This window comes from Anser cygnoides, chromosome 18, assembly GCF_040182565.1.
Source record: "Anser cygnoides isolate HZ-2024a breed goose chromosome 18, Taihu_goose_T2T_genome, whole genome shotgun sequence".
Classification (NCBI taxonomy): domain Eukaryota; kingdom Metazoa; phylum Chordata; class Aves; order Anseriformes; family Anatidae; genus Anser; species Anser cygnoides.
In genome coordinates, this window is record NC_089890.1 from 8,050,297 (window position 1) to 8,075,519 (window position 25,223).

At 59.9% G+C, this 25,223-nt stretch overlaps 1 protein-coding gene across 7 annotated transcripts; it reads right to left on the reverse strand.

The window, feature by feature from the left end:
- Positions 1-2,064: 2,064 nt before the first annotated feature.
- FLOT2 (flotillin 2) lies at positions 2,065-25,190 on the reverse strand. 7 transcript variants are annotated; one of them, XM_066979906.1, is made up of 14 exons: positions 25,033-25,190; positions 24,836-24,954; positions 23,728-23,851; positions 23,312-23,623; positions 14,655-14,736; positions 10,438-10,528; positions 6,389-6,512; positions 5,822-5,940; positions 5,335-5,448; positions 5,121-5,240; positions 4,480-4,694; positions 4,112-4,295; positions 3,832-3,981; positions 2,065-3,646 (listed from the first exon to the last, which is right to left on the reverse strand). In XM_066979906.1, the coding sequence occupies exons 1-14, from the start codon at positions 25,157-25,159 to the stop codon at positions 3,608-3,610; spliced, it is 1,920 nt and encodes a 639-aa protein (XP_066836007.1). In that variant the 5' UTR covers positions 25,160-25,190; the 3' UTR covers positions 2,065-3,607. The 7 variants fall into 7 exon arrangements, with proteins under 7 accessions (XP_066836007.1, XP_066836008.1, XP_066836012.1 ...); XM_066979907.1 differs by lacking the exon at positions 10,438-10,528 and adding an exon at positions 12,272-12,362; XM_066979911.1 differs by lacking the exons at positions 23,312-23,623; positions 23,728-23,851; positions 24,836-24,954; positions 25,033-25,190 and adding exons at positions 12,294-12,362; positions 21,222-21,362.
- Between the last annotated feature and the right edge of the window lie 33 nt (positions 25,191-25,223).

Below are 25,223 nucleotides of genomic sequence, written 5' to 3' on the forward strand. Positions count from 1 at the left end.
GGGGCTCACGGGGGTCACCCTTGTGCTGGAGGCAGGGGGGTTGTCCCCATGAGCCACCCCCCGTCCTCCATGCTTGGCCTGTGCACCCCTGAACTGGGAGCTACTGGTTGCAAAGTGGTGCCCAGTGGGTGGGCTATGGGTGTTGGGGGCGGCAGCCCCATGGGGACAGGGGTGCTAGGCCACCCCCCAGCCACGCGTGGCCTGACAAGAGCCGTGTCCCCGTGTCACATACGGTTCCCCGAGGGACGGGTCCCCCGGCCACGTGTCCCCAAGAGGGCTGCGTCACCTCACTGTGCAGGACTGTGGCCGTACGTGTCCCCTGGCCATGCGTGTCCCCAAATCCCGCCTGTGCGTGGCTCTGGTCATACATGTCCCCCGGCCACGCGTGTCCCCAGCCCCGTGTGTCCCCACAGGGCCGCATCCTGCAGCCAGCACTGTGCTGCCGTGCCCGGGTGTTTGTGCCAGTGATGGCATTCCTGGAAGCCACCTGTGGGGACGCGATAAGTCCCCGCCTGCGTGGGCACCCCGATAAGCAGCCGTGGCTGGCTGCTGGGGACCCTGCCCTGGGGCGTGAGGTGTCCCCCAGACCTGCTGTCCCCCCTGTGTGGTGACAGGAACGGGGGCAGCGTCACCTGTGCTGCTCCAAGCATGGCCAGGCCCTGGCAGGAGGTGGCACTGGCCTGTCCCCAGGCAGCATGAGGACACCAGGACTTGGGGACAACAAGGGACTGTCCCCTGCTCTCTTTGCCCCTCGCTGCGACCCAGGGGTCCTGGGGGGGGGGGGCTGTAGGGCTCCCCAGACCGTGGCACAGGCACCCCAGCACCCAGAGCTTCACCAAAGTGTCCCCAAGCGTCCCCATCCCTGCCAGCCCCGCTGCTCGCTCAGCACCCGTGGCACTTGGGGACAGCCCTGCCCCACGTCCCTGCTCCCCGCAGCACCAAGCGGGGCCAGGGGGTCCCGAGCAGCCCCCAGGCTGGCACTGCGGAGCCGATGAGGGGACGCCGGGTGCCACAGCCCCCCCCCCCCCCCCCCCACCGCCATGGTGCTCAGGGCAGCGCCTGGCTGCAGATAAGGAGCCACCGAGCCGTCCCCACCCGCCCTATCGGCAGAGCCACCCCGATGGGGGGTGTGGGACAGGGGCCAGCCCACGCTCCTGCCCAGCCCCTGGGGGGACACAGAGGGGCTGGGGGCGTGAGGGGGCTGCGGTTGCCCCACAGGAGGCAGCAGGACAGAGCCCCCGTTGCTGGCTGTCACTGTCCCCATCGGCGTGCTAAAGAGGACAGAGCCACCCCGCTGTCCCCCAGCACAGCGGGTGCCACGGGACAGAGAATCACGGAATATTTTGGGTCAGGAGGGACACTGAAAGGCCACCGGGTCCAAGGCCCGTGCCATGGGCAGGGACAGGGACACCCACTCACTCAGCCATGTTCCTCCAAGACCTGTCTAACCAGGCCTCGAGCACTTCCAGGGACAGGGCACCAACATCTCCGAGGGTCCTGTTCCTGTCCCTCACTGCCAAAAATAGTTTCCTTACATCCCATCAAATCTGCCCTGATGCAGTTTAAAGCAGCTGTCCCTTGTCCCATCCCTACAGGCCCTGGTGAAAGTTTTTCTCCATTTTCCTCACAAGGCCCCGTGGGCAAGGCCTGGCCGGGCCTGGGCTGCTCAGGGACACTGGGGACAACGGTGGTGGAAGCTGCTGGGGACAGAGGGGGCCTTGTGGTGTCCCCACAGCACTCAGCTCCACGGGGTAATGATGGTGACGTGGATGGAGCGGTGCGGGAGCAGGATGAGGCCCAAGGCCCATCTAGAGCAGCCCTGGGGATGGGACAAGGAGGCCGTGGGGACACGGTGATGGCGGAGAGGCCCCGAGCTCCGCAGGGGCACCGTGAATTGGGACCACGATCCCCGATATCTGCGGGAACACCCTGCCCGAGCAGGGTCCCGCAGCACCCGAGCAGCCCACACCGGCTGCCAGGAGGGCGAAGCCTCCAGCGTTGCCCCAGGCCCAGGGATGTGGCAGCAGGGGGACGGGGACAGGAGACGCAAGCCGAGAGCCAGGGCACGTGGTGACAAGGCTTTTATTATCGTACAGCAGTGACACGTCGCAGGCATGCACACGCACATGCAGATAGGGCGCCCTGCCCGGCACGCCCGCCGGCGAGCGCCAGATCTGGGCCGGCGGCCCCGCGGCGCCAGCACGAGCCGGGGGCTGATAAGGCTGAGCCCCCCCGCCCCAGGGACAGGGAGGGGACAGGGTGCTGCTGGCCCTGCAGCACCCCCAGCCCCGCAGCAGGTCACCCCCAGCAAAGGGACTGGCCAGTGCCTGTGGCACCGCTGGGGCAGGGGTCCCCGCACCCCACAGCCACCCTGCCATAAATCGGGGTGTCACCGAGCCGCGGGGGAAGCAGTCTGTGCAGGGACAGATGGGATTTTATGGACACTTTTGTCTGCTACAACCACACCGAGCACAGGCGGCGAGACGGATGGGGAGGGGGCACGGGGCAGTGGCAGGCCTCAGGGGGCTGGCACTATGGGGACACGCAGGGAGCAGCCTTTTTCACACTGTCACCAAGGACAGCAAAGCCACTGGCCGTGAGACACCAGGGGACAGAGCTTTTGTGGACAAGGGGTTTTGCAGGAGCACTGGTCCCCAGGCTAGCTGTAGGGGCTGTGGTGCCAGAGGGGGCATGTCCTCACTGCAGTGCACGAGATACACGGTGGCACTTGGGGACAGCAGCCTGAGCAGTTCTGCCTCCCTTTCAGGATGGAGCAGCTTTGGCACCACGCTACTTTTTGGGATTCTTGCAGGGCTGGGAGGGGATTCAGACCACCCCCAGCCTGCCTGGCCCTGCAGCACAGCCACCCTGCAGGGGTCCCCGAGCTGGGGAACCTTTGTGTCCCCTGCTGGGGAAGGGGTACGGCCGCTGAGGGAGCTGGCTCAGGGCTGAGCAAGATCCCAGGAGGAAAATCCCTGAGGGAAGGCAGCGGGGGAGCGGGCACCGTCCCCTGGCAGTGCCCCAGTGCCACCCTATCCGGGGTGTGACTGCCACCTCCGGGGAGCCCTGCCCAGGCAGGACATGGCATGCTGGGCCGGGCTGCTGGCACAGCAGAGCCCCCGCGGGCGAGACAAACAAAGCTAGCCATAAAAACAGCTTGTGGGCAGCAGCAGGGGTCGGAGTAGTGCCCGGGAGGGTCGCTGTGGGAGGGCAGGGAGCCCAGGGGAGGGCCTGGCTGTTCTCTTCCTACAGCTCCAGACGTCCTGCCGAGCCTCCGCTGCGAGCTCGGGGTGGCCGCCCGAGGACAGAGAACAGCGAGGCAGCATCGGGACTGCAGCACCAGACAAGCTGCCAGGAGTAACTGCGGGTCGGGGCCGAACGCTGGCCAGATACAATACACAGTTAGTTACAAAATAAATCTCCTCCCACCCTTTGTAAGAAAAAAAGAGTGGCTGACTGAGCATGCATCCTTCTGGCCCTACAAAATAAGGCACCAGAGCTTAAAAACGAAAACTCCGATTGTCTTTGATATAAAAGGAATTCCCGAGTGTTGAAGGCAGTTGATGTCGAGTGCGTAACGGGGAGGGGTCTTCACTAGCTTTGGGTCTCATGCCTGGGCCCCGGTGGCTTTCTGGATCAGGGGAATCTGTAGGAGGGGAAGAGAGAAGCTGTTAGGGCTGGTGGAGAGGAGGCAGAGAGCTGCCTGCACAGCCTGCGTGCTGCAGCTGAGCAGGACTTGGGCAAGAGGCTCCTCAGAAGCCTAAACAATTTAGGGCGAGTCCCAGCACCCCAAGAGCCGCAGGGTTTGCCAGCTGCTGGTGCCTGGCTCACCTTCGTGAGGTCCACGCCGGTGATGGCACGCACGGAGGCGGGGATCTCGGCGAGCAGGCGGTTCACCTCGGATGTCACGTTGCCGCTCTCCCCGCTGAGAACAATGATCTCGTCCACTTTGGAGAGGGGAGCAGCCACTTTGGCTGCAATCTGGGGAAGGAAGGAGCGTGTGATGAGCACGGAGCCAAGGAGCCACAGGGCGAGGACCCTGCGTGCATGTTCCCAGCCCGGGAACTCGCCACCTCTCACCCGGAGCAGGGGAGAGCCACCCCCTCCTCACCTCAGGCAGCGCGTCCAGCACCAGCGCCAGCTGGGCGGCCTCCCCGTAGCGCTGGAGAGCTTCGGCCTTCAGCTTCATCCTCTCGGCTTCTGCCATCCCGATGGCCTCAATCACAAAGGCCTCCGCTTCTCCCATCTTGCGGATCTTTTCTGCCTCTGCCTGAGCCATGAGGACTTGCCTCACCCTGGAGAGGGAAAGCCAAGCCCTCCAGCAGCCGAGACCCCAAAATCCCACCCAGCTGCCCTCCCTCCGTTAGCGCTGTGCCTCCCCTCCAGAAGCAGCCTCAGCGCTTTGCTCCCACCCCACCCTGACCCAGCACCCAGCCGGGGACAGGATCAGACCCTCCGACCAGGTCGGGGCTCACTCACTTCTCTCCCTCGGCGATCTGCTGGATGCGGTAGGCTTCGGCCTCGGCCGGCCGCTTCACGGTGGCGATCAGCTCCTTCTCCTTCCGGATGATCTCTTTCTCTTCGACGTCAATCTGCTTCTTGCGCTGCACCACCTCGATCTCAATTTCCTCCTGGCGGATCTTCTGCTGCTCCCGGGCGCTCTGGAGCTCGTAGGCCAGCTGGGCCTCCGCAGTCTGCAGGCAGGAGAGGGGAGAAAAGGGGTCTTGGCCGTGATCTCCTGGGCACAGACGTAAGGAGCCTTGGCAGGCTCTGAAACCAGACGAGGATCCTGCTGTGGACCAGGCCTCCACCCAGGGAGGATGTCCCAGTCCCCAGTGCTGCACTCGGGGACCTTCTGTGTGTGGTTTTCCCACAGGGTTTGAGCACAGCCAGCTCTGGGTTCAGCTTGGGTGACCCTCCCCATCCTTCCACCTCCTCCTAGTCCCACCTAACCATTGCAAACATGGCAGGAGAGGAATCTGCTGCAAGGAGCACACACAGAAACATGCACTCTCCATCTCTAGCTCTGCTAACACACGGGGGAGGAAGCTGGAAAGCCCCAGAGCTACCAAGGCCACCACAAACCAGGGAACAGCAGCGGGCCGTCGGATACCTCTCACCTTAATGTTGACCTCCTCGGTGAAGGCAGCTTTCTGCAATTCAAAAGCACGCCTGGAATCTGCTATTTTGGTATCTGCCATGAACTTGACATCCAGCATTTCCTTCTTGCACTCTGCCTCCTGCGGAGAGCAAACAGAGAGCAGAGCTCAAGAGCGTGCAGCTGGACTGAAACGGGCAGCTCCGGGGAAGCTCAGCACATCTCTCTGGACTCACCCGAATGCCAGCGTCTCGCTCGGCTTCTGCCACCCCGATGTCCGCATCCCTTCGGACAGCCGCGGTCTGAGTCTTCCCCAGGGAGCTCAGGTAATCCACTTTATCGTAGACATCCTGGAGAGGGGGAGGTAAGCCACGGTCACTTCACACGAGCCGCTCCATCTCGCTCCCTTCCTGCTGGAGCTCACGGCAATCATTTGTTAGGGTAAGGTCGGAAAGGGCCGTGTCAGCCTGCTGTCGGCCAGACTCAGGTGTGACAGGGAGAGGGGGGCTCTCCCGACATCTCTCTGGCTCCTGGGAGGCTCGGCTATCATTGAGCAACCTCCACCAGCCCTGTTTGGGGCTCGCAGGACAGGAGCTGTCACGGAAAGCCCCGGAGGGCTGGGGCAGGCTGTCACATACAGCAGGGTAGCCAGGGCCAGGCTCTGCTCCTGCTTCACAGCACGGCTGGCTGCACCCCAGCCCCGTGCCCCTCGCCTGGGCATACCTTGATGGTAAAGCTCAGGATCTCGATACCCATGCGACCCACGTCTGGAGCTGCCACCTCCCGCACCAGCTTGGCAAACTGGTCCCTGTCCTGGTAGATCTGCTCCACCGTCAGGGTTCCTGCAGAAGGAAGGCAGGAAAAAACACTTTATTAGGAAAAAAAAAAAGCTGCACATAGCAGTATGGGGCTAAGCTCAGCAACATCCTCACTGCCCAGAACCCTTCCAACACCGAGGTCAGGCTTGGGCACAAGGGTGCGACCCTCTGCCCAGCCCCGGCAGCGCACGCCGACATCTCAGAAGTGCAGCCACCACGCGCAGGCTACCTGTGACCCCCGGGGACTCGGACATCTCTTACTGCAGGCACTGAAAACTCATTTATCACGACACCCAGCAGCACAGCAGGAGCTGCTGTAAGGGAGGAACCATCTAAGCCGTCACATCTGCAGGCGGCAGAGGAAGCACCCGCTGTGGCCTGCCGCGGGGGCAGCAATACTGCTGGCACGGGCCAGCACGGCAGGGGGAAAGCTGCTCGAGGTGCCTTCGAGACTGCGGGAGCCCGTCCGCACCTAGGATGGAGCGCAGATGCCCCTCCAGCGTCTGAAGGACCACGTTCTTCACATCCTGCACGTTCTTCCCCAAGAACTGCTCGCAGGCCACAGCCAGGAGCTCCTTCTCGGTCATTATCTTCACCTGGAGACGGGAGACAAAAACCGAATGGGCTGAATGCGCCTCTCCGCGGCGGGACACGCACCCAACAGCAGCAGCAGCAGCAGAAGCAGCAGTACCACCACCACCACCACCACCAGGCTGCCAGGCCCCCGTGCCACCGATGCACCGAGGACCAAGCCGAGCAGTCACCATGTTGAGCCAGGTCACCGGCCCCGCGGGTGGGCTCCTGCTCCTCGCTGCTGGGGACAGCCCTGCGGGCACTCCTGAGCCCTCCTGAGCCAAGGCTGCAGCGTCAGCGGCCGGGGCAGGCACCCCTCCAAACCCTGACCGTGGCTCAGCACGGAGAGGTGCTCCCTGAGGCCGTCCATCCTGCAGCAGCCACGGCAGGTGGCTCTCCTGGGCCCTACGAGCCCCATCTGAAAACAACCCCACCAAAGGGCCCCAAACTACCAGTTCAGCCCCTGCGCCAAAACCAGACCTAGGAGGAGAGTGCTTTCTATCGCCACCCCCGGCCAAAAGCCATTTTATTACCTTTCTCTTCCTCCTCCTTCACTAGAATTACTCTTTGTGACACAGGAAAGGCAGAGAACAAGGAAGAGCGTGGCATGCCCAGGGAACACCTTGGGAACAGGGGCTCTGCTCGGTGTTCCCTGCAAGGAGAGGGGATGAGATGGCCGCAGCACACCAGGTATGGCCTGCCCATGCCTGGGAGCTCCCAGCCACATTTCGTGTGACCCCCTTCACGCACGGTGGCCAGCACCCACCTGCCCCTCTCCCTGCAATCTGTTAACGGTCCCCAGAGGTGGGCACAGCCACCGCTGCCGTGCTGTCACCTTCCATTCAGCACCAGCTGTGACAGCATCCCCAGGCTGAGATGAGCCAGGGTCTTCGGAAGGTCCTGCCGGTCCTTTTTAAAAAGCAAACTGGGTTAAAAATCCCTATGGGTTTTTAAATCTCCACGCTAGGCCGTGGAGATGCAGCACAAGCCTCCGGCTCACGTTCGGAGCCCTACAGGTGCCAGCCACGGGGAGCTGCAGCCCCGCAGGGTGGCAGCTCCTGGCAGCCAGGCCCTATTGACACCAGGACGCCCGTGCGTCTGGCAGCAGGGCCCTGCCCGGCACGCAGCACCGCGGGGTGCTGAGCGAGTCCCACAGCACCCTCTCATGGAGACATCTGGGCTGGGCGCTGCCTGCTGGCAGGGAGAAGCCCTGGCCCAGGAGATCCCGGAGGCACGCTATGTCCTGCCCCACGGACTGCTGCTGCCCGGCATCGCCCTGGCTTGGAGACCTCCAAAAGGGACCCCCCGAGGGTCTCACCGTGAGCTCTTGATGGGTTCGCGATCTGCAGACCTCACCCTGCCGCCTGCGAGTCCCAACCCCTCGGGTCTCGCAGCCAAAACGCCGAACGGCCTCAGCGAGCGCGGCACTTCGGTCCTGCTCTGTCCCTGAGACCTCTGGGCTCCCCCCGGGGCCCCGTCCCTGCACCACTTGGCCTTTTCCACGCAAGGGGGAGCTGGGAGAGCCGCTCACCGGCTGCACCCAGGTGCTTGGGCCACGCACGAGGCTCAGCTCTCAGCAAACCTCCCGCTGCTCACAGGAGGGTTTCTAGACACCGAAACCGATGACACTCAGCAGCAATGGTTACGGTGCGTGTCTGCCAGCAGCCCCACCTCTCCCAACAACCCCACCTTTCGGGAGCGACAGAGGAGACAGAGCGCGGAGCGGGCACAAGGGGAGCAGGGAAGGGTCCTGCCTCCGGAACAAACCCACGCAGCGGGTTTATTTGGGTGCTGCTACACCCTGCTCAGCCCGAAGCAGCCTGGAGTCAGCTCGACACCAGGCAAACCAAAACGGGGCCGAGCAATTCGTGCTCAGCTCATTTCCAGCGCGCTCATTTCCCACTGCAATGGTCGGTGCGTCTTCAAACGTCTCCAAATCAGAGTTTGGCTGGCATGGCAGCAGTGCCTCTACAAAACAACCCCACCTGCAGGACCAATACTGCTGCGCCCAGCTCCAAGCAGCCCCGTTCTCCACAAGGGGTGAGCAGAAATAATTCAATGAGCCCAAGGCTCAGAAAAATGAGGCAGAAGACAGAGCTCTGCTGGCCTGAGGCAGTGTCCCCTGCACCCCAAGCGCCCAGCCAACAGGGGAAGGAGGCCATTGGAGTGCTCCTCACTTCTGGCTTTAAAAAAGATCATCCTTGGGAACATTCTGCACTTCTGTTATTGCAGCAAACGTTTAAAAAGATGTTTCTCTAGTAGTAATTCGTTTGCTTTTTTTTTTTTTTTTTTTTGCACAAGCCCTTAAAAGAAAAATGTTTGCCTCAAAACTTCTCCCCCTGCAATTCTGCAGAATTAAGAAAAATTCTGCCCCGTACCTCCCAAACCCAACTGCCTCCAGCATGCTTTCAGCATGGTAATTCCCCACATCTCTCAATCCTAAACCTTATAGGGTCTTTAAAATGAATGAACTGACAGCAGAAAAAAAAATAAGCAAACAGTGGGAAGAAAGAATAACCTAAATGAGATGAATTTGGGGCTGCAGTTTTAATCAAGGCACCTGGTGGTCCAGCCTTCTGCCAGCATGAGCTGCCTACTTTTTGTAGGCAATGGAAGAATGCCCCAAAACTAAGCTAAAAAGGGAATGCTGCCTTCACAGAGATACCTTCCATGTATGTCACCAAATACAGGACAGAAAGGACTACAGAGTTAAGAAATGTGGGTGATGGAGCCATGGGTACGTGCATTTTGCCAAGCATGCGAAGACCACTGAGGTTAGGTGACACATTCATACCTAAATGGTTAGAAAGAGCTGAAAAAATTAAAACAAGGATGCTGGTTCACGCTGGCCACCAGCGAGGAAATGCCCTCAGCCCCTGGAATTGCCCGAGCTGTGCTGCTCCTGTCTCAGAGGCTCCAGCAAGAGCCACCCTTGGGGCCAGGAGGAGCCCAAAGAGCTCCCGTGCTGGGGCTCCTGGCCACGGCCACATTCCCAACAGCAGCACAGCGATGGAAAGCTGATGAGCCACAGACATGCCCAGCCCTTCTGCCTCGTGCAAGAATCCAAAAACTACTCCTGGCTGAGTTTACATCCTCAGCTATGCACCCAGGCAACACACAATTACTCTGCAGCGTCAGCTCAGAGCAAACCGACGAGCCTCGGGAGGACTCTGGTGCCCTACAAAGCGCTGGGTGAATTCTTTCCGACGCTCCCAAGGGCTGCAGCAGCCACTGCGCTCTTCCCGGGGGAGCCTCTTGACGCACGTGCCATTTTGGGTACGTCACTGCAACATTCTCCTGCCAGCATCCTGCCCCAGGCACAGGGACAAGCTGTGTCGGGGCAGCACACCCCCAAAGTCTGGGAAATGCAGGTGTTTAAATCATCCGCAGCACGAGCTGGGTTTCACGTGTGGAGAAGGCTTGAAAGAACCAAAATTCATTTCAAGCCGGAAATTTTATATACAAATTTTATCGCCCAGAGGGACCGAGCTCTTTCTTTAAGCTTTAACTCACCGTGAAGAATTACAAGATCCACGTGCTAATGGTAACAATAACAACCCAAAAGCAACGCAACGCTCGACGCCATCTCAGGAGGGAATGGCTCGGTCCTGCGGTGTCACGCAGAGCTCTGAGGGCCCCGTGGCACACCAGCATTTCACAAAGAGATCAGTCACCACCACACACCTCGTTTGCCACGTGGACAAACGAGACACCAGAAAAAGAGGGATGATTTTGGGGAGAGGAGAGGTCACAACGCCTTTACAACACGGGCATGCGGTGGTGTGCTGGAACCAACGAGGACAGCGTGGTGGTTTTTTTTTTTTTACAAACATTTCTTTCAAAGCAGTTGGCTTCTGTTCCTGGACAACAGCAACCTTTTAAGGGGGAAAAACCAGACGTAAGTTAGAGACATGCAATTCCTGAAAGGATGGTTTGGAGTTACTGTACCTGTGCCACACCTGTGACAGTTAAAGCTACCCCCTCCGCCGTCTCTACGTCCTCACACCTGGGCTGTAACGTCATTATCTCTAGGGAAATCCTGCCAAAAAACGTAAAATATTTGCACGTTTCCAGGTAACACACGCTCAGCTCTCCCCTCGCGTCTCCTGCCCCAGGCCACCTGCAGCACTCGTCGCAGGTAATGTCAGACAGGCACGGGAGGCAGCGAGCGGCCGCGTCTGTCCCTGGAGGCAGACGAGACGCTTTGGCCAATAAAAGATTTCCAAATAACGCTTCCAGGTGATTTAGCAGCAGGGAAAGGCAGAGAGCCAGGCCGGCGATGGGACCGTGACCCCACAGAAACGTGGCCAGGAGCTCGCAGCTCCGGGACCCCGAAGGGCCGCCCGTGGGAGGCTGGTGTCACAGGTTTAAGAGCACAGCACGGACCCCGGGTGCGCCCACCCAGCACCACCACCCCCAGGGTAACCTTGTGCACACCCTGCTTGGCAAAACCCGCTGCTGCGAGAAGCCTCTGCCCCTGCTGGGTTGGTACTAACACAGACCTGCTTCCTCAGCCGCCTCACCCTCCCTATTTTTCCCGTCCCGTTACCCGAAGACGGGCGGGAGAAGCGAGTCTCCAGGTCCTTGGGGCTGTGCCTGCACAGCATCGGGCACCCTGAAGCTCATGTTGCAGCTCCAGAGCTTGCTCAGCCCCTCGAGGCGGCCCTTTGGCCGAGCCAGGCAATCTGGGGGTCACGATGTGGTAGAGCAGGAGCTGTGCCTGGCCGCAGCGGGTTCTGGTTTGGGAAGCTCAGCCCACCCATCGGGGCTGACACGCCAGCTGCGACCAGCCAGGAGCACAAGCAGGGAGCCCCGGGGCGCAGCACCCGTGTCGGCGAGCGTTAGGTCAGGCACCCGGACCACAAATCCGAGCTGGGAGGCACCAAACCCAAATCAGAGCTGGGTGCACGCTGCGGAGCCTCTCGGCTGCGGGTGCTCACCCAAACCCCTGCAGGTCCGAGCCTGCCCTGGCCACGGTCCTAATTAAACTGGAAAACGAGCTGGGAGCTGATCAAACACATCCCACCGTCCAGGCATTTTCTGCCAGATGCTTCAGTCAGCTGGTAGAGGATCTGAGCCTTCTGAAGGCCTAACCCATACCTTGATTTAATTTAAATGCTGTGCAAGTCCCAGGGAGGTCCGGTATCAGCGTTACACTGGTTTGTAGCTGCTCGGTGCTGAGCAAACACTCGTCCTCTGTGTTGCAACAACTCACCCAAGGTCTCCGTGCTGTACTGTTAAACGTGACGACATCCACAGCGGGCTCTGCCTCCACGTGGGGGAAGAAGGGCTCAGTGGAAACCCACAACCAAAACTAGAGAGCCGGCTACAGCTGCCGTTTCCCCACGGGTGCACGGATTTCCTTTTGAAGCGGCACAAATCCTGGCTTCCCACCTTCCCCAGAGGCTGTGCAGAGCCCAGCCTGGCCCGGCCGCGGCTCCGTGGACAAGCAGATGCCCTTCTGCCCTCCACCAGGCACCAGATGTGATCAGCGCTGCCCAGGGGAGGGTTACAGCCGGGGCAAACCTCTGCAGCGCTGTCAGGAGGAGCTGAATTTGGAATTTGCCAAGCGTGCGTCTGTCTGCATTACCCACAGACCGAGGGGCGCGCCCCGGAGCAAGTGCCGGAGAAGGGGAAGGAGAGGAGGGTACTGAGATTTGCACTCCCCCGTAAGAAAACCATTCGTCTAGGTTATCCTGCTGCTGCTGCTGCTGCTGTTGCTGCTGCTCAAACCAGAGGCGGAAGGGTTAGACGCGATGTTAGGAAGCCGGTGGGTTATTACCTGTGCGACCCCCGTTACGTACAGTGGGACGCCCTCCGACGTCTCAATGTTCTCGCAGCGACAGAGGATGGTCATAACCTCCAAAGACAGTCTGAGCAGCGAGGAACAAGGGCAGGACAGCAAATACACAAAGCGGTTACCAGACAGTCAGACACTCATTGCGAAGGACAGGCGGGACTTTCGGGTCTCAGCTTTTCCCTGTCCTGTTTGCGTTTCTCCCACTGCCCGCTCCCAGGGCTGCGCAATGCTGGCCCAGACCAGCCTCCCTCACGCTGCAGGCAGCTTAAAAAGCACAGCTAGATGCTGTAACGAGGCTGGAGGGGGTCTCATCGCCCCCCAAATCCCAGGTGAAGCTGAGCCACGGATCCCACCCACACTGCCACCCTGAAGTCAGCTGGAATTTTCTCTCACAGTGCTTTCCACAGACAGAAAATTCCTTTTTGTAACAGTTTAGATGCTTCTATGCCAACACGTAAGATATGCTAGAAAAATAAAAGCACCAGGGATCTGGCTACACCTCCCTGGCTAAGGCATTGATGAGAGAAGGTGCTTCCAAGTGCTGTCCTGAGACGCTGAATAATACCGCTTGGTTCCCTGAGAGGCACGCCAGCAGGCACTGCCTCTCGGGCTTTTATTGCTGACCCCTAAACAGGGACAGGATTTTTTTATTTTTTCTCCCAATCCTCAAGGTTGCAGCAGGGTAAGAGCCCAGCTCCCTGCCAGCTCTAACCGTTCCTTTTGTTCCCAGGTCAGTGCTACCTGGCGGGATGCCGCTGACGGCGACACAACCGCCGCTGTCTCCTCGCTTGCAGCGCCGGCAGCTCCAGAAAAGCTGTCCTAATTTCGGAGGAGGAAATCAGCCTCAGCTCTTCGTGTTAATGCGGCAGGCTCCGTTTGTGGAGCACAGCTTATGGTATTTGGGAAAGACTCTGGTTTCCAAAGGAGAATTAAGCCCCACATCCCGTGGCATGAACTGGGGGCAAAGATTTTAAAGTAAAAGATCTGTTTGGACGCTGGCAGTGCTCTCCGAGCCCCATTTGCTGGGCGATGCACGGACCTCCAGCACATGGCAGCTCGCTCCTGGCAGGCAGTTCTTTGCCCTGGACTCACCCCTTGCTGAACTTAGTAAGTCAGCCTCCTGAATACGTCTGCACCTTCTGCAAACGGCAGGCCAGCGTCCTGCACTGCTCTCTGGGCTTCTCTCACCACGAGACGAGCAGGAACAGAAACCAAAATTTGAGGATGAAGCTAGATCGAGTGCACTCCTCGAGCACTGTGCCAGAGCGCCGGGCCTTTCCTTCCCCTCCCACCTTACACAAGCATCGCTAGAGACCCCGGGCCGAAGCAGGGGGTGTTAGCTGGGGTCTCTTCATGCAGCCAGCGAGCTGTCATAGCCCTCGCAGCAATCCCTTGTAGCAGCCACCCGGGAGAGGACCTAGAGGCGTCGTGAGCCCGCCGCCAGCACCAGCCAGGGCTCCCTGGAACAACGCAAGCTGGGTGACCGCGAGTGAACAGCGCCTGCGGGAGGGCATCGTCTGCAGAGCAAGGGCAGCAGCATGCTAGCTTTGTCTGCTGGTGGTGACACGGGAACAGGGAGAAGAGATGGCAAGGGCAGGCGGTAAAGGTTAACTGCAACCGCTGGCCTTCGCTTAGTGCAGACCCCCAAAAGTCATGTCTTTAGGTTTTTCCCTATTTATTTTTTTACACAGAGAGACAAAACCTGCATCCATGGAGCGAGGGAGGTGTTAGGACAGAGGCACAGTTAGGAACATTCCCACAGGCCCTAAGGCCGAGGAGCTACGCCGGCAGGACAGCAGCAATAACAGCACGTTAATTCAGAGCGGTAACAAGCAGCAAGCAAAATCCACGACTGAGGAAAGGGAGAGAAAGGAAATCCCATGGTTTTAAACAGGAACGCGGTCCGCTCTTGTGGCAACAGCAGTCAGCACACCTTTAGAAAACCAGGCTAGGGCAGCAGGAGGGGGGCAAGGGCCCGTTTGCTGCGGGGTGAGGGTTGGGGCCACCCCGGGCAGAGCGCGGCAACTCCTCACGGTGCTCAGGGACGCACAGCACCTCTGCCCTGGGCAAGCTCAGCGCCCACAGCAGAGGAGGGCCAGAAGCTGTGCGGCTGTGGGCGACCCTCTGTTCACCACGGGCATGAGACAGGGCCCACGCTGCTCCTGCCACAACTGTACACGGGGAGGCCTTCTTCTGAAGGGCCCGGAGGCGGCTGCAGATGAAGGCAGAGGGCTGGGCTAATGCTCAGCCGTGGTTTCTCAGGTACTGGCCGGCCCTGTGCTCCTAAAGATCCTGCTGACAGCCCTGCTGGAATGGCTCTGCCTAGCCTGTACCCCAAACCCTCGAATAACTGAGGCCTGCTTACCTTTGGGTGTCGGTGATGCACCACCATGCCCAGGCCCAGCCTCCGTACACGTACTGCTTCACGTCAGAGCCACAGCAGCCACCTGCAGCACAAAGCAGAGAGATCGAGGGATTATATACACGTGCCAAGGAAAAACCCGCACCCTAACAGGGTGAGGTGCAAGCTGAACAACCTCATAGCACCGAGAAACGGGTCACCAGCTGTCCCAGCCCCTCGGGGCAGGGAGAGTACCTTGGATCGGCTGCCCTACAGCAGTGGGTGCTGCGAGGCCACCCTCCACATCACCCCGGTGAATCCCAGCACGCTTGTGGCGTCTGATAAATAATGAACACAGAAAACTCTTCCCAGGGCCCGCAGGGAAGGGATGAGACTGTCCTGGCATGGCCCCTGTAGGCAGCCCCGGAGCTGGAGCTCCCTTGTGGCGGACACGGGGAGCCCTGCGCCCTCCTCCCCTCCGCAGCCCTTCCTTCACACAGCAGTTTCCCAAAGGCAACCTTTTTGTAACTGGCTGACAAATCCAGAAAACAGTATTTGCAATAAATGAGAATGACAAAGAGCAACACACAGAAAGCTGCTGGATTTCACACCAGGCTTTATTTTAGTTTTGTAAGGCAGTGTTAGCAAGCAGAACCACCGTAAGCTGTGACGCACCAGCCCTGGCATGGAAGGCCACATAAGAAATCCATCTCCTTTCCCTCACCGGTCACCTACACTGCAAACCGACCACCCTAAAACCTCCCAAAAAGCCAGCAGGTCAGTCGGAGGCAGGGAGAACCCTCAAGCTACCCTGCAAACACCTCCTGGTTCTGGCTCGCCCAAGTACTGCGGTGCGCGAGGCTTTGACGGTCCATCACGGAGCTGACCGTGCACAGAGCCTGGGCAGCCCCCACATCTCCTACAAGAGGCATTTCCCACCCTGCAGGGCTCCGAGCAGGTAAGACAGAGCCAGCGTGGGGGTCTCTCGTGCTCCGCAGCACCGAGGAATATTCCCCCGTCATCTCTTGCAAGCTTCTTCTGTAGCTGGAGGGCTACGTCAGACGGGCAGGGTTACAGGAGCTGGTGCCACAGCCCCGCGAGGCAGTACCTGCAGGGCCTTCTAACGTTTCTTGGCGGACGTGAGGCCGGCCAGCTCGGCCGCCCAGCCAGGCCCTTGTTTTCCAGGAACAGGAAGGGAGGTGTTGCTGCAGCTCCGTGTGGAAAGGCGTTTGGGTCTGCGGGATCGACGTGGTCCGCTGCTACACCGCTGGGAATTGTTTCATAATAATGTCCTGAGAAAACTCCGCGCCCTCGAGCCACCGCTGTTACAAGGAAGGAACATGCCTCTGCAGACAGGTTTGGTTTTTTTTTCTTCTGCTGCAGGCAGCGCAAGGAAATGCCTCGTTTAGGATCACACCCAAAGCCAGCCCCATGCTTGCAAATCAGAGGAGCCGAGCGCTGATTCCCCATTGCAGCTCTGCAGCCTCGCTTCCCAAATCTCAGAGATCAAGTGAAGAAAAGGAACCAACAAAGCGAAACCCTTGCAAGGCTGAAGAACAAACCCTCTTGCACAATGAGATGTGGCAGGGGAGTTGCCTTTTCCAGCTATAATACGGCCGCTGTTCGAGCAGCCTGGGCCCCCCAGCTACTTGGCCATCGCTTCCACGAGCAGCCACCGCGCCTCTTCTGGGGGCAGCGTGCTACAAACGGAGGATTCACGGCCTCTGCCCAGATGAAGGGGTCCCGTGTTCGCGCAAGAATCCCCAGAGCCAAGAGAAAGCACGTTGTCTGTTTTTTTTTTTTATGAAATCAGATTAACCATTTGAGATAAATGGAGTTCTCTGGCAAATGCAGGAAACCTGCCCTAATGGACAGCACGCAAGGAGGAACACAAGCCCCGAGGGTTAAGGGAACACAGGGCTCAAAGCATCGAGGCCAGCCTTGCAAGACAATTTAAACTCGTGAACAATCTCTGTGTCCTTTGATCTCCCCAGGTAACCTGAGGCTTGTAACGTGGCAGGAAGCGGTGAGCGTTCAGGAAAGCAAACCATCACAGCGGGCCGCTCGGGTGGCTGTGCTCCTTCCCGGGGGCTGCCAAATGCCTAACACAGGATCAGAGCGCAATGCCGCTGCCTTCACGTGCACGAGAGCTTCCTTCTCACAACCCAGTTCAGGGCAACCTGGCACTGGAATCACCTCCTGGAGGTGGAAACAAACCGTTTGACCAAGTCGGACGGACGACGCCGGGTCGGCCGGAGCATCGGGCTTGTGCTGGGAAATGTCACGGGGTGCTAACAGCCAGGTGCAGAAAGACAAGGCCCAAATTGATAATTGGGAACAGTTGCTGAAAAAAGGCACAAAGGAGAGGAGAGAAAAAGGCAAAGGCATATATAAGGCATCTCGTGTAATAAAGCAGTGTCTAGACCGAAATCAGCGTCTGGTTCCTAGGTCCTACTGTGAATATAAATTAGGCTTTGTCCCATTGCAGAAGTGGTGCAAGGTTAACAAGAATTTATTTAAACAGATGCAGCATTCTGAGCTGATCCATTCAATCCTTTGAGGGTCACTACAGCAGGTGAAAGCAGGTTGTGCTGGTTAGCTTGTTTTGGAGATAAACTGAATCAAAATCACTCTTTTAAACTACGAGCATCAATGTTACAGAGTGGGTTTAAAAACCACACCTTCAGTTTCACTGATCTTGTAAACAGAAACCCAGAAGACTGAAACCACACTGGGGTCACACGACAAAACCACTGAGATGCTACCCCAGAATTCCTCCTGGAAACAAAAAGGAAAGTCCGGAGGCTGTTCTGTCCGTCTCTTTTCCTGCCATCCTCTCTGAAAAGCCTCGAGGATTTAGCAAGCATCTGACAAGGGAAAGCTGGAGCTCCAGCACCTGCAAGAAGCTGAAGAACTAGCTCCTGAGAAGGAAGTCGGTGTCTCCTCGGGGGCTACAGAAACCTCTGTAGGGCTTTTGTGCTTGTGCAATCGATTGTCCTCACCTAAGCGCCGCTCTTTCACTTCGCCAAACCGCATCATGTTTCTTTCGGGCCATTTGGGCAATCTGTTGAGTTCATTTTGAGCCTAATCCTGCTCTCCAAAGCTCTCAAATCCATTCCCAGCTCGCTGCCATCTGCAAACTCAATAAGCACATTCTCAATTCCAGTATCCAAGCCAAAACAAGGAGCTTGATAAATCCTTTCAGCTGAACAGTGAGCCACTGTTATGTTCCCTGGCAATGGTTTTCCAGTCACTCTCATATCAATTTTGTAAGATCTGAGAGCTCAGTTCCTCCTCACGCTGCAGGCCTCCTGCAGGACAGGAAGGGTTTGCAGAACTTCCAGAAGCCTTTATTTCAGGCTTTCAAAACTCATGAAAGCGCCTGTTCTCTTTTTATGGTACACTGGCTCAAAAATCATGACCTCTTGCGGAAATAAGAGGGATGTGAGTGCTCAGAAAGGGTTAATTATCCCCGAGTGCTGGGGCCTGGCATGAAATGTTTACACAAACTAGCAATAAAATGCCAGCTCTTCTTTGACTTTGAAAGAGATCAAAGAGCCCCAGAGGGACTTAACTTAAAAGTTTGAGAAACTGAGCTGGATGCTATTTCTCGAGCTGACTTCTGAGAAATCACAAGCCAGCGTAAGAAGCCTCAGTAAAGGCAAGGTGTGCCACAGCTGCTGCTCTTCCTGAGACTTACCTCACCTGAGGGGGAAGGCAGATGAGCTGTATGTGGTTTATATTCATCAAATATGTGTTGGGTGTTTTCTTCTGAGCATTTCCGAGCAAGATTTGTTTTGGTGTTCTCCTAGGAAATAAAGCTAGACTGACTGGGCTGTCGCTTCCTGGCTTTTTTTTTTCCTCCTCCTTTCACATCACGAACTTCAGCTGAAGCAGCCGTCTGCCCAGCCCCAAAAATGCTGTGGTCTGCACCGACTGGCCCCGTAACACGCCTGCAGATGTCCAGCTCGAAGGTGCCACCCTGCAGCCCTCGCCAGCCAGGATGGAAAATGGCCAAGCTGCAGAGATGTGGGCAACGCTGCCTGCCCACGGGAGCTGCAAGATGAGCACAGCCATTAAATATTGCATCTCCTCATTATGAGGCTGTGCAGAAACGTTAGTGTCGTCTTTCAAAACGAGCAGATTGATCGTGAGCCGCAAAAGCTGCTTTCACCCAGGCTGTAACCCAAAACCAGTGTCACGGATTGGAGAGAATCTATTTATCTAGTGGGAAGAGCCTGACGTCAGGATGAGCAGATATTTTCTGCTTCCCCGAACTCTCGGCTGGCTCCAGCCGTGCTCAGAGCAGTCAGGACGGGGCCGGGCACCCGGCAAAGGCTCCCCAGGGCTTGCACCGAGCCTCACCGGCAGCTGCCAGCACCACTGCTCTTTGGCAACGCCAGAGCCTCGTCCCAGAGGGACCATAATCACCTACATATGGCTCCATGGAGCATCCCTGCCACGCCTGGCCTCTGCATTTCACAAACGGATTGCCTGAGAGCAGTTTCTTAGAAGGAGAGGAGCGTTGCTCAAGAGGGGCAGGACGTGAGAGCCAGCAGGCAGCGCTGGCCCGTGCCTGGGAGGCAGCTTCCCAAATAATGCCGCGAGGCTCCTGCATGCACACAGTTCCCAAGGCACAGCCGACTGCTCCTGCGGTCCTGGAGGAGCTGAGATGTGCCACAAGGAAGTGAAAAGAAAGAACACCACTCCTCAGGAACAAAAAAAAAAAATACATGCCAGAGGAGGCACGTGACAAAACTTCCTTCAGCAGGCCCAGCTAAGTTTACAAGAAGGAAAACTTTCCACTTTGCTTCATGATTTCGAGGTGCCTTCCTGCAAAGTGAAGCTTTGCAGATAACAGCCGTACGATAATTCAACACCGCAAGCCAAAAGCCTCCTGTTAACATTATGTGCTGTTGGGTTATTCTTCCCTTCCCTCCTCCCGCCCCAAACCTGACCTAACGCCATCCAAATAAGCGCTGGGCCAAGAGGTCCTCTGTGTTTTTCCCCAGGGACCGCCCGAGTTCCTGGAACCAGAGCTGCCCGGGGCTGCACCCTCCTGCCCCTGCCCTGGCACTCGCTCTGCACGTGGGTGCTGAGGAGCCGTGGGGCGGCTGCAGGGCTCTGCAGGGCTCTGCCACCTCCGGGCCGGTGCTCTCAGCGGACAGCAAGTGCTCACAGGCCACAGCAGAGGGCCGCCAGGTCTGGTGGCAGCACCAAACCCAGCTCCGACTCCCAGGGCCTGCCATGATTTGTGTTTTCTTCCCAAAACGCAACTGTGTGTTGAGGAGCATCCTCGGCTCGCCGGCCACAGGAGAATGCAAGCAGATGCCACAAATTCCTGCCGGCCCATCCTGCAAGCTGTGCTTTGTAAACTTCAGAAAGGAACAGGGGTTAAACCAAGATGTTAAAACTGAATGCCATCCTGGCACGGCCCCTCAGTTCCTCCCGCTGGATGCGGCATTTCACCAAGCTGCACTGGTTTTGGAGGGGTCTCTTCGGAGGGAGGCACAGCACCAGGTCTAGATCCATGATCCCAGCTGGAAGCACAAAATTTCTTCAAGGTTTTCATGTTTTTTTTCCCAGCTTTGGGACTACAGACGTGCAGCAGCTGCTCACAGACCAGGAAAGCTGCAGGAAACGCCGCTGCTCCAGCCAGCTGGCGGGTGCGGTTTGTGACCCCTCAGAAGCGGCGGTCAGAGGGCACGTTTGTTTCCAAAACTGCAGCCTGCTCCTGCCATCTCTTCAGAAATTCCCATAATTATCTGAGAGACGAACTGACAACAGACCAGCCGGGCTGTGGCCTGCTGGGTTTTTTGGTCCAAAAGCATGACGATGTGGTTTCACCGCAGAGCTGCGACCACAGCACCCCCTCAGCTGTCACCCGCATCTCCAGGTGAGTTTAGGTTTGAGCATCACAGCTCCCGCCTCAAAGCCAGCCCAGCGGTGACAAAAAGGACGTAACGTGACCGAGGGCACACGAAGTGACACCAGCCCGGACCTAACCCCATTATTTCCTTGCATGTGGCCCCACAACAGCGGGGTACGCAGCCCTCCCAGCAAGCCCTAACACCACCTTACAAGTCCTGCCCGCAGCCTGTCCCACGCCAAAGCACGGACGTGGGGGATTTTATGGCTGGTTTAATTAATACCAGCCTAATTAACCGGCTCACCTGGTGGGCTTACAGCCTCAGCACCCCTGAGCAGCGCTGACGCCCAGGGTGCCGGTGGCTCCTTGGCCACCCAAACCGAAGGCTGCCAGCCCCAGTCGCCACGCTGCGTCCCCACCTGCTGTCACCCGCGGCGGGGGGCACCGCTGCGGCCCCTGTGACAGTGCCCCCCGTCATGTCCTCCCTCGTGGGGCACCCCAAACGCACCTCGTCCTCCCCTTGCACAGCCTCCCACCCCCTCAGGGACCCCCTATCCCCCCCAGGACAGGACCACCCCCCTCACACCACCTCCCCGCTGCCCCCCCACAGCCCCCCGTGGCAGGGTCCCCCCTCACAGCCCCCTCAGGACGGGACCCCCGCAGCCGCACAGACTCCCCCAAAACCCCCTCCCCGGCTCCCCCAGGACCCCCCCAACCCGTACCTGACACCACCAGCGCCTCGTTGGGCCCCACCGTGTGGCAGTTGCCCATGGTGCCGCCGCCGGCCCCGCCGCCCGCTCCCGCAGCGCCCCGCGCCCGCCCCGCCCCGCCCCGCCTCGCGGCCGCCATCTTGGGAAGGTCGGGGCCCGGCGGGGGGGGGCGGGGCCGGGAGCGCGGACCCGCCGCCATCTTGGGGGCAGCGGGCGTGGGGGGGGCACGGGGGGGGGGCGTTAGCGAGGGGCGTGCAAGGCTGGGCGTGCAAGGCTGGGTGTGCAAGGCTGGGTGTGCAAGGCTGGGCGTGCAAGGCTGGGCGTGCAAGCTGCAGTATGTGTGTGCACGGCAGGGCAGGCGTTATATGGGGTGTGCAAGGCTGGCTGTGCAAGGTGGGTTGTGCAAAGCAGGCGTTATTTTATGGTGTGCAAGGCTGGCTGTGCAATGCTGGGTGTGCACGGCCGGGCAGGCTTTATTGCAGGGTGCGCAAGGCAAGGCATGCACACTTGAAGTATTTGTATGTGTGTGCACGGCAGGGCATGCCTTATTGCACGGTATGCATGGCAGGGCAGGCTTTATTGCAGGGTGTGTTTTATTGCAGGGTGTGCACACTGCGGTATTTGCAGGCGGGTACGCAGCAGGGCATGTTTTATTGCAGGGTGTGCACAGCAGGGTGTGCTTTATTGCAGGGTGTGCACGCTGCAGTATGTGCATGCATGTGCACAGCAGGGCATGCTTTCCTGCACGGTGTGCAAGGCAGGGCATGCACACTGCAGCATTTGCATGCGTGTGCAAGATGGTGTGTGCGCTGCAGAAGGGGCACGTGCAAGCAAAGCAGGGCACGCACTGTGAGGTGCAGCACGTGCATGTCTGTGCACGTACGTGCAAGGCAGAGCGTTCTGTATTGCAGCACATGCCCATCTCTGCAAGGCTAGGTGTGCTGTTTCACTGCAAGTGCAAGGTGGTGTGATCTGTGTTAGTGTGCACAGATGTTGTGCTGCACTGCGTGGCGTGCACACTGCACGGCAGCCGCCGGAGAGCAGCTCAGGGCGCTGCAGCCCGTGATGCCCAGCCACACTGCCGGAGCAGGAAACCAGCCTGCAGTGCGCACACGGCCACCACCTCCCCGAACCGAGGGCACCTCCTCCCTCCTCCACGTTGCAATATCCCAACCCCACTCGCAGGTGACGCCGTTTTAGGACGCTCGCTTTTACTGCACCGGGGACACGGGGGGACAGCAGGGAGGGGGTCACGGCGCCAGCCCCACCAGCCTCTCGCTGGCCTCCCACAGCTCCCGGGCCATGGCATCGTCGCGGGCCTGCGGCCACGGCTCCTGCAGGCGGCAGTCGGCGAAGTAGCGGCCGCTGAAGCGCTCGAGGCCCTCCTGCGTGGCGCAGAACAGCGAGGTCTCGGCGCCCTCGGCGGCGTCGCGGAAGAAGAGCCAGGCCAAGGGCACGAAGAGCGGCTTCAGCCAGAGCGGGAGGTGGCGGAACAGCTCCGTGTTGACGAAGCCTGGAGCAAGGGGAAGGGGCCGTGTCGCAGCCGGAGCCCGGTGGGGAAGGGACCCCCCCTGGGGTGCTGTTTGCCCGGGGTGCTGCCCGCGCCTGATCCTGGCCCGGCTCTGCAGAGCAGCCAGCGGTGCATGGCTGTGCAGTGCACGGTGCTCTGTGCGAAAAGGATGCTCTGTGCAAGGAGCGCACCGTGCAAAGGGATGCATTGTACAAAGGGATGCACCGTGCAAAAGGTGAGCTGTGCAGAGGGATGCTCCACGCAAAAGGACGGTCCACACAAAGGGATGCGAAAGGACACACCATGCAGGGGGATGTGCCATGCAAAGCATGCACTGCACCAAGGATGTTCCATGCAAAGGGTGCGCCGTGCAAAAAAAAAATGCATTGTACAAAGGGTGCAACGTGCAAAGGGATGCTCTGTGCAAAGGGATGCTCTGTGCAAAGGGATGCTCTGTGCAAAGGACTTCCCTGTGCAAAGACTGCACCATGCACAAAGCGAAAAGGCCGCGCTCTGCATAGGTGCACCGCACGCACCGCACAAAGGAAGCACTGCGCCCGTCCCCACCCCGCTGCGCCCAGCGGGGCCCTACCTGGGTGCACGGCGTAGGAGGTCACCTGGGTGCCCTGCAGGCGCGTGGCCAGCTCGCGGGCGTGCAGCACGTTGGCCAGCTTGCTGTCGCAGTAGCCCTGGAAGGTGGGCAGGGGGCCGGGGGGCGCGCGGCCCAGCGCGGCGGGGCGCAGGTGGCCGGCGCGGTGCGCGGAGGAGGCGACGATGACCACGCGGCTGGGCGCGCTGCTCTGCAGCCGCTCCAGGAGCAGCTGGGTGAGCAGAAAGTGGCCCAGGTGGTTCACCTGGAAGGTGAGGCTGAAGCCGTCCTCCGTCGTCCCCCCGGCGCTCACCCCTGCGGAGGCAGCGGGCGGTGGGGATGGTGCTGGAAGGGTGGGGGGTGGGGGGTGGGGGGAATTTGGGGATGTGGGGGGCGTTCCCGTGCACCCCGGGGCTCACCGGCGTTGTTGACCAGGAGGTGCAGGTGGGGCTCCTGGCGCAGGAAGGCGCTGGCGAAGGCGCGCACCGAGCGCAGGCTGGCCAGGTCCAGGGGCATGAAGAGCACCTCCGGGTTCCCCGTCTCCTGCGGGAGCAGCGGGGGGGGGCTGCCGGGGGTGGTTGTGCTTGGGGTTGTCTCACGGGGGTGTTTGGGGGGGTGTACTGGGGGTGTATAGGGTGGTACTGGGGTGTATGGGGGATACTGGGGGTACTTGGGAAGGTACTGGGGGTGTATGGGGGGGTACTGGGGTGTATGATACTGGGGGTACTTGGGAGGGTACTGGGGGTGTATGTATACTTGGGGGGTACTGGGGGTGTATAGGGGGGTATGGGGGAGTACTGGGGTGTATGGGGGGTACTGGAGGTGCTTGGGGCGATACTGGGGGTGTATGGGGGCATACTGGGAGTACATGGGGGGTACTGGGGCCTATAGGGGGGGACTGGGAGTACTTAGGGGGGTACTGGGGAGTGTATGGGGAAGGGTACTGTGAGTGTTTGGGGGGGGTATGCTGTGGATGTGCTGTCGGGGTGTCCAGGGAATGTCCTAGGGGTGCCCAGGGATGTCCCATGGGGGTGTCCTAGGGGTGCTGGGGAGGTGTACTGGGGATTTTGGAGGTGTTGGGGTACACTGGGGGTGTTGGGGGGGGGTTACACTGGGGATGTCCCAAGGGAGGGGGTCACCAGGAAAGCCTGGGGGGTGCATTGGAGGTATCCAGGGGGTGCTGGGGTGGGGGGTACAGCGGGTTGTCCCGGGGGTGTATTGGGGTGTCCAGGGGGTGCAACTGGAGTGTATGGAGGGCACTGGGGGGGGGTGCACTGGGGTTGTATTAGGGGCACTGGGGGGGTGCACTGGGGTTGTATTAGGGGCACTGGGGGGGTGCACTGGAGGTACATGAGAGGTACCGGGAGGGTGCACTGGGGGTGTATGGGGGGGGGCACAGTGGGGAGAGGGTGCAGGGGGGACATCCGTGGGGGCGCAGAGGGACATCCCCCCGTGGGGGGGGTGGGTGGGTGTATTGATGGGGTTTGGGGGTGTGTGTGTGTGCGGGGGGGGTGGGGGTGCTCTCACCGTGCGGATGCGGCTCGCCGCCGCCTCCCCGCGCCGCGCACAGCGCGCCGCCAGCACCACGCGCGCCCCGCAGCGCGCCAGGCCCCGCGCCGTGGCCTCGCCGATGCCGCCGCTTCCCCCTGCAAAGCACCGGGAGGGGGGGGGTGAGCCTTTGCGGGGGGGGGGGGGGCCGTACCGGGCCGTACCGTGCCGCTCACCCGTGACGACGGCCGTGCGGCCCCGCAGATCGGGCCGGGAGCGGTAGGGCGCGGGGGGGCGCAGGCGGTGGCGCAGGAGCGCGCCCAGCGCCAGCAGCAGCCCCGCGCCCAGCAGCGCCCACCCCATGCCCGGCCCCGCTTCCTCCCTTCCCGGCCCTGCACCGCCTCCCGGCCCGGCCCCGGCCTCCCGG

Coding starts and splice junctions, on each gene's coding strand:
- FLOT2 (XM_066979906.1), bottom strand. CDS start 25,159: ATGGGGTGGGCGCTGCTGGGCGCGGGGCTGCTGCTGGCGCTGGGCGCG. Junction 5,449..5,821: donor TCCTGAGCTTTACCATCAAG/GTATGCCCAGGC, acceptor CCCCCTCTCCAG/GATGTCTACGATAAAGTGGA. Junction 3,647..3,831: donor CCGGCGTGGACCTCACGAAG/GTGAGCCAGGCA, acceptor CCCCTCCTACAG/ATTCCCCTGATCCAGAAAGC.